This window comes from Pongo pygmaeus, chromosome 11 (genome assembly GCF_028885625.2).
Source record: "Pongo pygmaeus isolate AG05252 chromosome 11, NHGRI_mPonPyg2-v2.0_pri, whole genome shotgun sequence".
Taxonomy (NCBI): domain Eukaryota; kingdom Metazoa; phylum Chordata; class Mammalia; order Primates; family Hominidae; genus Pongo; species Pongo pygmaeus.
In genome coordinates this window covers 113,699,560-113,713,819 of record NC_072384.2, presented here as the reverse complement: position 1 = coordinate 113,713,819, position 14,260 = coordinate 113,699,560, and the positions used below count along the sequence as shown (strand labels likewise).

The 14,260-nt window shown below is 35.6% G+C and overlaps 1 protein-coding gene across 4 annotated transcripts in view; it reads right to left on the bottom strand.

Annotated features, from left to right (window-relative positions):
• The window catches only part of SPAG16 (sperm associated antigen 16), a 1,161,609-nt gene that overhangs the window by 1,135,194 nt on the left and 12,155 nt on the right, over positions 1–14,260 (bottom strand). For all 4 annotated transcript variants that reach the window (XM_054478489.2, XM_054478490.2, XM_054478491.2 and 1 more), the window contains exon 3: positions 13,749–13,844. In XM_054478489.2, the coding sequence (XP_054334464.1) occupies positions 13,749–13,844 (96 nt within the window). The remainder of the gene's footprint in view (positions 1–13,748; positions 13,845–14,260) is intronic.

Below are 14,260 nucleotides of genomic sequence, written 5' to 3'. Positions count from 1 at the left end.
TGGCATGGAGAGAAAATCTCTGTCCTGTGGGAGGGAGACTGTAGTGATTATGGAATTTTTTACATTCGAAAATAGTGCTACATCATCATGACAGAAAGCAACACCAGGCAGAACTCAGCCATCACCCACAGAGGGAGCATTTCAACCAGCCCTAGCAAGACGGGACTTGCCCATCCCAGCAGTCAGAACCTGAGTTCCAGAAAGCCTCACCACCATGGGCTAAAGGGTTCTGGGGTACTAAATAAACTTGAAAGGCAGTCTACACCACATAGACTGTAATTCTTTGGCAAGTTATGATGCTATGCTGGGCTCAGAGCCAGTGGACTTTAGGAGCACATGACTTAGTGAGATACCAGCCAGGGCAGCCAAGTGAGTGCTTCTGCCACACCTCCCCTAACCCCAGGCAGTGCAGCTCACAACTCCAGGAGAGACTCCTTCCTTCCACTTGAGGAGAGAAGAGTAAAGAGGGACTTTGTTTTGCAATTTGGATACCAGCTCAGCAACAGTAGGGTAGGGCACCGGGCAGAGTCCTGAGGCCTCCATTCTAGGCCCCAGCTCCCAGACAACATTTCTAGAAACTCCCTGAGCCAAAAGAGAACCCACTGCCTTGAAAGGAAGAACCCAGTCCTGGGAGGATTTATGACCTGCTGACTAAAGAGCCCTTGGATCCTAAATAATCAGCATCAGTACCCAGGCACTACTTGCTGTAGGTCGTGAATGAGACTCAGAGACATGCCGGCTTCAGGTGTGACCTAGCACATACAGAGAGGTGTGGTGGCTATGGGAAGAGATTCTTTCTGCTTGAGAAAAAGAAATGAAAGAGTAAAGGAGACTTGCTCTTGCAGATTAAGTAGCGGCTTGGCCCTAGTTGGGTAGAACACCAATCGGGCCCATTGAGGTCCCTGGATCCAGGCCTTTGCACTCAAATGGAATTTCTGGACCTGCTCTGGGCAAGAGGGCAGACTACTGCCCCCAAGGGAGAGTTCCAGGTTTGGCAGGATCAACCTCAAGCTGACTGAGGAGTCCTTGGCCCTTCAGTGAACACTGGCGGTAGCCAGGCTGTATTTGCAATGGGCCTAGGCTGGTGGTAGACTTCCCTGATTGCGGAAAGGGGAGAGTAGGAAGGACTTTGTCTTGAGGGTTGCGAGCTAGCTCAGCTGTAGTAGAATAGAGCACCAGGTAGATTCTTGAGATTTCCAAATCCAGGCCCTGGCTCCTAGACAGCATCTCTGAATGCACCTAGGCTAGGGGAACTTGCCACTCTGAAGGAAAGAACACAAGCCTCGCCACCTGCTGACTGTAGAGCCTTAGGGCCTTGAGTGAACATAGGTGTTACCCAGGCAGTGATTTACAGTGAATGGGCATTGGGGAAGACTCAGTGCTGTGCTGGCTTCAGGTCAGACCCAGCACAGTCTCAGTGGTAGTGACCACAGGGGTGGCTTCTATCAACCCTGCTCCAGCTCCAGGCAGCTCTACACAGAGAGAGAAACACCCATGGTTTGGGGGGAAGTAAAGGAAAAGTCTGTACCTGGTAATCTAGAGAATTCTTCCTGATCTTATCCAAGACAACTTAGCCAGTACCTCTATAAGACTGCAAAAGCCACAACATTATTGAGATTGCAGTGCCCCCTAATGAAGATACAGCTGCAGTGACCAAGAACTTAGATCGTTAACACCCAAGTCCCCTCAAATACCTGGAATGCCTTCCCAAGAAGGATCGGTAGCCCAGAATGTGAAGACTACAATAAAATACCTAACTCTTCAATACCCAGACAATGATGAACATCCAAAAGCATCCACAGCATTTCCATCTAGGACAACATGACCTCACCAAACAAACTAAATAGGGTACCAAAGACCAATTGTGGAGAGACAGAGATGTGCAACCTTTCAGACAGATAATTCGAAACAGTTTTTTTGTGGAAACTCAAAGAAATTCAAGATAACACTGAGAAGGAATTAAGAATCCTATCAGAAAAATTTAATGAACAGACTGAAAAAAGTTAAAAAGAATCAAGCAGAAATTGTGGAGTTGAAAATTCAACTGATAAACTGAAGAATGCATAAGAGCCTCTTGCCAACAGAATTGATCAAGCAGAAGAAAGTATTAGTGAGCTTGAAAATGGGCTATCTGAAAATACAGTCAGAGAAAGAAAAAAGAGTAAAACAGAATGAAGCATGCCTATGAGATCTAAAAAAATAGCCTCAAAAGGGCAAATCTAAGAGTTATTGGCCTTAAAGAGGAGGTAGAGGCAGGGATGGAGTTAAGAGGGAGGAAGGTAAACAGGAGGCAAACAGGAGGTAGAGAAAGACATAGGGGTAGAAAGTTTATTCAAAGGGATAACATCAGAGAACATACCAAACCTAGAAAAAATATCAGTATTCAAGTGCAAAAAGATTATAGAACACCAAGCAGATTTAACCCAAATTAGACTACCTCAAAGCATTTAATAATCAAATTCCCAAAGGTCACTAATAAAGAAAGGATCTTAAAAGCAGCAACTGAAAAGAAACAACATATATAGCTCCAATATATCTGGCAGCAGACTTTTCAGTGGAAACCTTACAGGATAAGAGACAATGGTATGGCATGTTTAAAGTTATGATGGAAAAAAAAAACTTGTATCCTAAAATAGTATATCCAATGAAATTATCCTTCAAACCTCAAATATCCGTGAAGGAAAAATAAAGATTCTCTCAGGCAAACAAAAGGGAAGGGATTTCACCAACACCAGACCTGTCCTACAAGAAATACTAAAGGGAGTTCTTCAGTTTGTAAGAAAACGATGTTAATGAACAAGAAAAAAGCATCTGAAGGTACAAAACTCACTGGTAATAGTAAGTACACAAACACAGAACATTATAACACTGTAATGGTGGTATGTAAACTACTCATACCTTGATAGAAAGACTAAAAGGTGAACTGATCAAAAACAATAAGTATAACAACGTCAAAATATAGACAGTGCAATAAGATATAAATAGAAATAATAAAACTTTAAAAAGTAGAAGGATTAAGTTAAAGTGGAGAGTTTTCAGTAGTTTTCTCTTTGCTTTTTTTGTTTATGTAATCAATGTTAAGTTGTCATCAGCTTAAAATAATGAGTTATCAAATAGTATTTGCAAGCCTCATTGTAACCTCAAATCAAAAAACATGCAACAGATACACAAAAAATAAAAAGCAAGAAATTTAATCATACCACCAATAACCTTCACTAAATGGAAGACAGGAATTAAGAAGAGAAGACCACAAAACAACCAGAAAACAAATAACAAAATGGCAAGGGCTTCCTCCTTACTTATCATTAATAACACTAAATATAAATGGACTAAAACCACCTCCAATAAAAAGGCATAGAGTGACAGAATGGATGAAAAATTAAGACCTAATGATCTGTTGTCTACAAGAAACACACTGCACCTCTAAAACTGAAAATAAAGGAATAGAAAAGATATTCCACGCAACTGAAAACCAAAAAGGGGCAGGAGTAGCTATACTTATAATTGGACAAAAGAGATTTCAGACAAAAACTGTAAAAAGAGACAAGAAAGTCATTATATAATGATAAAGGGATCAATTCAGCAAGAAGTTATAATAGTTGTAAATATATACACACCCAACTGTGGAGCATCCAGATATATAAAGCAAATATTATTAGAGTTAAAGAGAGAGATGGACCTCAATACAATAATAGCTGGAAACTTGAAGACCCCACTTTCAGCACTGGTCATATCATCAGGACAGAAAATCATCAAAGACACATCAGACTTAATCTGCACTACAGACCAAATGAACCAAATAGCTATTTCACAGAGCATTTCTTCCAATGACTGCAGAATACGCATTCTTCTCCTTATCACATGCATCATTCTCAAAAACAGACTATCTCTATCCTTGGGATATACATGGCCTGGCATATTGGGCCACAAAACAAATCTTAAAACATAAAAAAAAACCCTGAAATTGTGTCAAGTATCTTCTCTGACTACAGTAAAATTAAAAATCAGTAACAGAAGGGATTTTGGAAACTATACAAACACATGGAAATTAAACAATATGCTCCTGAATGAGAAAAGCAGAGAGGAAATTGAAAAAATTCTTGAAACGAATGATGGTGGAAACACAACATACCAAAACCTATGAGATACAGTGAAAGCAGTACTAACAGGGAATTTTTTAGCTGTAAGTACCTGCCGATGTCCTCAAGTCCCTGTTGGGGCACCACTTTGCCACCTGCATGGACCTTGGGGGACTGAACAAAGGATGACGAACATGGGAATAAAGACAAACACAAAAGAGTATATTTGGAAGAAGGGTCAGGGGACTCCTTGCTTCTAGTTAACAAGGGCCATAAGCTTCTTCAGTCCTCCATATTTATTCGGTAAAAGAGATAGCGAGAAGAGGAGGTGATTGTCGGGTGACTATCAGTCGGCAGTTTGATTTACAGCAGGTTTGCAAGATTAAATTCTTCAAACAATAGGCTATAGATGTCCCAGTAGATAACCTCAACGAGCACGGCACCATGGAGTGATTGCCTTCAGCAAACCTTCTGGTGGCAGGCGCAGTCATAAGTTTGCCCACATCCTACATTCATGATAAACAGTTTGCTGTTTGATCATATACCCTCCATTGGAATGTTGAGTTGGTCATGATCTCTTTGCCGGCTCTCTACAAGTGCCTACACCAATAATAAAGAAAAACTTTAAATAAATTACCTAATGAGTCATTTTAAAGAACTAGCAAAGTAAGAGTAAACAAAACCTAATAAATATAAGAAAAATAATAAACATCAGAGCAGAAATAAATGAAATTCAAATGAACAAAACAATACAATAGATCAATAAAACAAATGTTGGTTTTTTGAAAAGATAAACAAAATTGACAAAACATTAGCCAAAAAAAAATTTTTTTTAAAGTAGACTCAAATAAATATAATTAAGAGGAAAAAGGGGACATCACAACCAATATCAAATAAATTTTAAAGGATCATTGGAGGCTACAATGAGCAACTACATGCCAGTAAATTGGAAAGCCTAGAAGAAATGGATAAATTCCTGGACACATACAACTACCAAGATTGTAACATGAAGAAATCCAAAAGCCAAACAGACCAATAACAAGATTGACGCCATAATAAAAAGGCTCCCAGCAAAGGAAAGCCCTGGACACAATAGCTTCACTGCTGAATTGTATAAAACATTTTAAAAAGGAACTAATCCCAACCCTACTCAAACTATTCTAAAAAACACAAGAAAAGGGAATACTTCAAAACTCATTCTATGAGGCCAGTATTACCCTGATAGCAAGGCCAAAGACATGTTAAAACAAGAAAACTACAGGCCAATATTCCTGATGAACATAGATGCAAAAATCCTCAACACCATATTAGCCAATTTAATTCAACAACACATTAAAAAGGTCATTCATCATGACCAAGTGGGATTCATCCTTGGAATGCAAGGATGGTTCAACTTATGCAAATCTATCAATGTGATACATCATAACAAAAGAATGAAGATCAAAAATCATATTATCCTTTCAATTGATGCTGAAAGAAGCATTTGATAAAATTCAACATCCCTTCATGATAGAAACCCTCAAAAAACATGGAGATAGAAGAAACATACCTCAACACAGTAAACACCATATATGACAGACCCACAGGTAGCATCACACTGAATGGGGAAAAACTGAAAGCCTTTCCTCCAAGATCTGAAACATAACAAGGATGCCCATTGTCATCACTATTATTCAACATAGTACTGGAAGTCCTAGGTAGAGCAATCTGACAAGGGAAGGAAATAAAGGGCATCCAAATCAGAAAGGAAGAAGTCAAATTATCCCTGTTTGCAAATGCTATGATATTATACTGGAAAAAAACCTATTCACCAAAAGGACTGATAAATTCAGTAAACCTGCAGAATATGAAATCAACACACCAAAATCAGTAGCATTTCTATATGCTGACAGTTAACAATCTGATAAAGAAATCAAGAAAGAAACCACATTTACAAATAGTTACAAATAATATACCTAGAAGTTAACTTAACCAATTAAGTGAGATCTCTCTACAATGAAAGCTATACAATACTGATGAAAGAAATAGAAAAAGAAACAAAACGAAAAGATAGTCCATGTTCATGGATTACAAGAATCAATACTGCCAAAACGTCAATACTACCCAAAGCAATTTACAAATTCAGTGGAATTCCCATCAAAATACCAATGACATTCTTCATGGAAACAGAAAAAATAATCCTAAAATTTATATGGAACCAAAAAAGTCCCACATTAGCCAAAGCTATCCTGAACAAGAAGAAAACTGCATGAATCACACTATGTGATATCAAATTATACTACAGAGCTATAGTAAACAAAACAGTATGGTACTAGTATAAAAACAGATACATAGACCAACAGAAACGAGAATACAGAAACACATACATCTACAGTAAACTCATTTTCGACACAGGTATCAAGAACATACATTAGGGGAAAAGACAGTGTCTTCAATAAATGGTGATGGGAAAATTGGATATCCATATCCAGAAGAATCAAACTAGACCCCTATCCCTTGTCATACACAAAATCAAATCAAAATGGATTAAAGACTTAAATTTACACCCTCAAACCATGGACCTTCTAAGAGAAACTCCCAAAAGAAACTCTTGAGGACACTGGTCTGGGCAAAAATTTCTTGAGCAATACTTCACAAGCACAGGCATCCAAGACAAGTAATAGACAAATGGGATCACATCAGTTAAAAAGTTTTGCACAACAAAGGAAACAATCAATAATGTGAAGGGACTACCCACAGAATGGGAGAAAATATATGCAAACTATCCATCTGACAAGGGATTAATAATCAGACTATATAAGGAGCTCAAACGACTCTAAAGAAAAAAAATACTCTAATTTTAAAATGGGCAAAAGATCAGAATAGACATTTCTCAAAAGAAGATATACAAATGGCAAACAGTTAAATGAAAAGCTGCTCAACATCATTGATTATCAGAAAAATGCCAATCAAAACTACAATGAGCTATCATCTCACCCCAGTTAAAATGGCTTTTATCTAAAAGATAGCCAATAATGAATGCTGGCAAGGATGTGGAGAAAAAGTAACCCTCGTACACCGTTAGTGGAAATGTAAATTAGTACAACCACTATAAAGAACAGTTTAGACGCTCTCCAAAAAAACTAAGAGTTATTTAATATGATTCAGCAATCCTACTTCCAAGAATATACTCAAAAGAAAGGAAATCAGTATATCGAAACGATATCTGCACTATTGTGTTTATCTCAGCACTATTCACAATAGCTAAGATTTGGAGGCAACCTAAGTATCCATCAACAGGTGAGTGCAGAAAGGAAATGTGGTACATATATGTAATAAAGTACTATTCAGCCATCAAAAACAATGAGATCCTGTCATTTCCAACAACATGGATGGGCCTGGACATCATTGTGTAAGTGGAATAAGTCAGGCACAGAAAGACAAACTTCACATGTTCTCACTTATTTGTGGGGGCTAGAAAGTAAAACAATTGAACTCACAAAGGCAGAGTCTACAGCAATAATTACCAGAGGCTGGGGAGGGGAGAGGGGATGGTTAATGGGTACAAAAATATAGTCAGAATGAGTAAGATCTAGTATTTGATAGCACAAGAGAGTGACTACATTCAACAATAATTTATAGTAATTTTTAAATTAATGAGTATAATTGGTTTGTAATATAAATATAAATGCTTGAGTTGATAGAACCCCATTTACCCTGTGATTATTGTACATTGTACATCTGTAGCAAAATATCTTATGTACCTGATAAATACATGTACCTAGTATGTATCCTCAAAAATTAAAAATTAAAAAAAAACTGGACTATTCTTCCAAAGATTATTAAAAAGACATTACATAAGAAGTACAGGATGCCATATCAAATGTCATGGGAGATACCAAACTAGCAGAGTACAAGATGTCTACCTTCAAGTCTTTGCAGTGTGCTGGTTACCAGCACAGGAAATATATATAATTGTAAGGTGAGGGCAAAATATAGTTGGAAGTGAACATTTATTATACAACAATAAATGCTACCTCAGTTTTTTTGGTCAATAAATTTGAAAATGATATTTTAGGCTGATTGTTGGAAGGAACTTGGAAAACAGGAAAAGGAAGACAGAGAGACTGCAGGAGGGTGTATCTATTCTCATTTCTAAAGACACTTATGGGCAGGTTAAAGGATGTTTGTTGTATGTATGGTTGCAACACACCTGGCAGATTCCTGCCCTTTCAAATAAATGTTTGCATTCTGTGTCTTCCTGAATGTGTACCATGCACACACCTTGAAGCATTCCCACAGAACAGAAATACAACCACCTTAAACTGTGTTGGTTCTTATTTATACTGTACAATAAAATGTATAAGCTTGTAAATACACCTTAATTTATTGTTCTTCTGCATTTATACACAACACACACACACACACACACACACACATCCCTTCCAAGCTCTAATGTGATCATGAATATCTCTTTTACCTTTACGTAGGATATTTATTCAACATATAATTGGTGAACATCTCCCATGTACCAGGTACCATGAAAGGTGCTGGGAATTAAACATGAATAAGACAGTTCTGTCTTAAGGAACTGAAAGGTTCATTTAGCAAAAACAAAACATTATAATACAGAAGCTCTTTTATTTGTTACAAATTTTGATTACAAAATCCTACTCATGTATCCACAGATATCATACATGCAACCATTATGTATGCTTAAGAAATTTAAGTTGCACTTTCATCCCTATTATACATTATATACAACTCTCATTATGGCTTTTAACTAACTTAATTATGAGGTTAACAAAACACCACAGAATAAGCACAAAAAAGCAAGCAATCTACAAACCAGCGAAATATGGTCTCACTTTGTAGACTGCTGAATGATCAAAAATTACTCTAGCCACATGTGTCCCAGAAATCTGTTGAGGACAAACAATGGTAGCTCTAGCACATAGCTTCATTTTGTCTATGAACATTCTAAAGCTGACATTTTCTAAGTAGACAGGATTCTATATTGTGTTATGATTGCAACAATAGAAATCTGCTAGGTGAAGTGATACACAATGGAGAAGAGTATTTCCCTTGCCTTAGACAGGTGAATGAAGGCTATGTTAAGGAGACTATTAGGTTGAACTTTACAGACGATGAGGAAATACAACAGATAAAGAAAGATAAACCAATATTCAAGGCAAGAAAACATCTGAGGCAAAAACAAGGAGTGACAATTCAATCCATTAAGGCTCAGGGTCTTACGGAGAAAGGGTCAAAGATAAAGTGGAAAAGCTAAACAGGAAGCATATCAAGAAGGCAAAGGCAGGTGGAAGGGTAGACACATTGGGAATTTACGTAGAGGGGAGATAAATTGAAATTTGCATTAGACACATCTTTTAGGTGGGAATAGAAGGAAGCATAGTACCAGCAGCATGCAGTAGCTCAGATGAGAGAAGAAAGAGGGTAGCTTTAAGGTAGACTAAGTGAGGATGAAGGTAAAGAGAAGGATATGAAAGATGTTGAGGACATAAAACTTTCCAGACTTAAGAATTAATTAAATGTTGAATTGCAAAGAAGTGCTAAACCACATATTAAAATTAAGTATCCTGACAAATTTTGAACTGTTTTAATGTGAGTTCCTTTGACAACTTTAGTTGACCAGTGAGAAACAAAAAAATAAACAATGAAATCCAAGTAGTCTTAAAACTTAAATGTTACTTTATTTGGGGCTTCATTTCATCGACTCCTCAATTCACATTAAGTCAAATATATTGGCTTGGATAATCTGTAGACATGGCTTTGAGTACAAGGAGCCTGGGTCTCTAACTAAAATTAAATGTGTACATGAAGAGAATGGGAATTCACTAATGACAAACAGCTCTTTTTCTTGGGACCTAGTAATTGAGTCTAAAAGTAATGAAAATTGTTTAAGAATTTAATCCATTAGCATTATGATATGTGAGAGTTAACATAACAGTATAGGTTGATGCAAAAGTAATTGCGGTTTTTTCCATTAAAAGTAATGGTATAGCCACAATTACTTTTGCACCAACCTAATATTAATCCCTCGTGACATTAAGATCTAAATAAAAGGAATACAAATTTATTAATCCTAGACTATATTTTGGTATACTAACATAATAGCAAGAGAACTTTTTTATATTAATTCTTAACATATTTGAAAATTTCTGAGAATAGAATTCTACAAAATGTCTCAAACTTTATACTATTAAAAATTATTGAGTACTCCAGACAGCACTTATTTATCTGAGTTATACCTATCAAGAATTACATATTAGATATTAAATTTTAAAATATTCATTTACTTTAAAATAACTATAACAAAACTTCTACACAGATAACATAGAATTTTTTTAATAAAAACTAACTACATTTTCCAAAACAGAAAAAGAACTAATGAGAAGAGTGACACTGTTACAAATTTTTACAAATCTTTTTAGTATCTAGAGGAACAGCTAGATTCCCATATTTGTTTCTGCATTTGACCTGTTGTGATACGTTGTCTCAGTTGAGCTATGTGAAGAGAATCCTCCAGCAGGTGTGTAGTTGGAAAATGAAAGACAACATAAACTCCCTAAAAGGGGTCTTGGGGACCCCAAAAGATCTCCCACAATACTTTGAGAACTATTGATACATATGGTAAAGAACATTCTCACTTGGGTCAGTCATCAATTAGTCTTCTCCAAAAATAGTTAAATATTCCAAAGAAATTCCATAAATTCTACTTAAATTCTCAGGAGGAAGAGGAAGAAAAGGAGGAGGAGGGAAGGGAGAAGAAAGAGGAGGAAAAGGGGTAGCAGGAGGAGGAAAAGCATCAGGGAATTGAACAATTGTATGACTTGGGTGTCTTGCTACTGTCATATTTAAAGATCAAAATTCTACATTTATAAAAATTAGAAGTCATTATGGAATTACAGCAGTATGAAAGACCTCTGAGATTGTACCTTGAAAATTAACAAAATAAACTATCGATAACCAAAGAGGCTGAAGAATTATCCAAAAAAATGGCAAAAATACACTTATAAAAAGGCTCAGAGTTTAGAAGGGGAGACCCAGCTTCAATGTAAGTAGACCTTTCTTTTCATGTATTTACATACAAATATCCCTAAGTAATACATACAGACACACAGACACAATCTAAGGAACATATATATAGTCCTATCTTTACTTGTATTCATACTTGTAAAATACTTAAATTTCAAGAAACGACTGATAGTATAATCAAACTACATAACTGTTATAGATTAATAACATTTCCTATCTTCTCAATATTTTTCAAGAATAACTTTAAATATAATGAAAATTATTTAATTCAGAATTCAGATCATTGAACTCACTAAGAAAACGGATAGTATCAAATACACAATTTAAAATTTATAAAGCAAACCATGCAATCAATTCTCAAATATTTAATCTATACTACCCACATTTAAAGGAAATCATAAGAACTTGGCCCAGTGTAGTGGCTCACACCTGTAATCCCAGCACTTTGGGAGGCCGAGGCGGGTGGATCACAAAGTCAGGAGATCGAGACCATCCTGGCTAACATGGTGAAACTCTGTCTCTACTAAAAATACAAAAAAAAATTAGCTGGGTGTGGTGGCAGGTGCCTGTAGTCCCAGCTACTCAGGAAGCGGAGCTTGCAGTGAGCCAAGATCGCGCCACTGGACTCCAGCCTGGGCGACAGAGCAAGATTCCGTCTCAAACAAACAAAAAAAAGGAAATCATAGGAACAAGAATGTATTTAAATGTCAACTATTCAATAAGTCGCAATAAGTCATTTTTTGTTAATATTTTAACAAATAAGACAATTTACATTATTTCAACTTAACTTTCCTAATAGTATCATAACCTTTTACTTGAAATCTTCAATGAAAATTTTAAGAGTTCTGTGCACAGAGATTACTGTATCCTTTAACGTAGAAGAAAATATATCTTGTTTATGAATATATATAAGATCAGAACAAAAAATGGATTTAACAAGCAATAAGTATTCTTTAAAACAGAAAGCCCATAGCACAATTCAAATTACTGAAGATTAACATACTTTAGAAATAAAAAGCAAATTAAAAAATATAACTAATATGCTTATGATAAAATGAATCCATATTTAATTTTAACAGCTTAAGGACAACTGCTGTGAATTTTCAGCGTAATACTGTTCCTCCAAAGAATTTTTTAAAATGAGGTAAAAAGAAGCTAAATGAGAGTCAATCAGCTATAGACATGCCAGAAATCAAGAATGTTAAACTCATATAAGGTTATGATAAAGAAAAGCTTCCAATAAATTGATAAAAGAAGAATTACTGATATTTGGCTCAGTAGATACAACCGCTACTACAATGTATTTCTTCCTCAACTGCCCTCTGATTTATCTTTGCATGATAAACACTTTCGACCATGATAGCAGAAGGAAGTAATTACAGTTTTGTTCAGTTTTTTCATTCAATGATCCATTTGTTCATTCTCTTATTTAACTGCTATTTATTTAGTGCCAACTATGTGCCAAGCACTGTATTAGCCACATGTACTTTACCAAATACCGATACGAATGAGCGGTACATAAAGAATTTGTCAAAATCCTTAGTGATATAAAGGAAGAGGATGATGAGAAGTGAATAAACATATCAGTTGCATGTCACTGAAAATGCTATTCATACATTTTAAAACTATTCCTACAAATTATTGCTTTGAGATATCCAACAGACTAAGTCTATGTAATAGACTTCACTTTGTGTCTACTAAGAAGAAGCTATGTCCATGGGATGCATTAGAGAATGTCATTTACTATGAGCTGCAGCCCTCCATTTACAACAGAATGCAATTAATTTTGGCCTGAAAAAATCTTCCTCTAGAGCTTTTATTCCAATTTTGAGTGGACAGACATTTTGAAAAGGAGTTATTGGACTTCTAGATTGAAGAAGTCTACAGAATATGGAAAGAATGATATGGTATAATATGCAGTAAAGTCTCACATACCATTCCACACTGAGAAAGGCAAATCTGCAACCAAAAAGGAGTTTCACAAATTCCTTCACATTTCTCAGTAGTAAAGCGGTTAAACATTGAAAGAAAGCATCCTTCTTAATGTTGGTACAAAATAAAACATTTTAAAAAATATTTTTGCCATCATATTAAATGGTTCACAATTTTAATGAGTTTTCAATTTTAGAGGAATGCCATCAGTTTTATGCACTTTTAGTTCATTGCATTATAATCAAAAAACATCCCCCACCACATTCCTTAACATAATTAGTTCATAAGCCTCACAAGAAAGTCATATTAAGCATTCCCTGTAAGATTAATACTTTCATGTAAAAAAACACAAAATGTTTACAAAACAGACTGTAGAACTTGTACATGACACTAAATTCTAAACATAAATGTTGAAAATTATTGGTTTATCCTCCAGTGAGATTAATCAGAGTTTGGAGAGAAGGTGTCACTTGATACAAAGTCATGCAAGAGTGACCATGATGTGGAGAATGGCAATCCAAAAAAGAGTAAATATGACTGCTTACCTTAAAGTGAAGGCTTGATCACAAATAAACAGAAATGAAAATGATATAACAGATGACTGAGCTACACTAGTATTTACATTTAAAAGACTTTCCAAACTTCATATAAAAAGCACTACCACTAAACTATAGACTACACTAGTGTTCAAATTCTCACCAAAATTTCAGTATCTGTAGCCTGTTCTTGGGCCATCTGAATTGCTTTTGCCAGATCTTCTTCACCTTCTGGGATGCTAAAATTGTCATCTGGTATCTAGATCACAGAGAAAGAGAAGGATAGGAAGAGTGAGCAGAAATATAAAATACTTTATTTCACTTCAGAAATAATTTTGCTTCACAAATCAAAGGATCAAAGAAATACTTTATGTAAAATACCATGTCATTCTGAAGATCCATGAAAAATGAATAACTGCTTTCTTCTGATTTCCTTGAAAATGTCAATAAATGTCACTTCTAATAAATTCAAGATTAGTTTGTGGGCAACTGCTTTTATCTATAATAGAAAATGTAATCTAACAATTCTGCTGAAAAAATAATAAGGCTATCTAAGTATCACCATTCTTGCCCCATCTCAAGTGTTTTCCACCATCACCTTTTCATAACTACTAGCAACTGAAAATCTCTGGTTTATTAAAAAATAAAACTCACTGAGCATTAAAATCTTGAAAG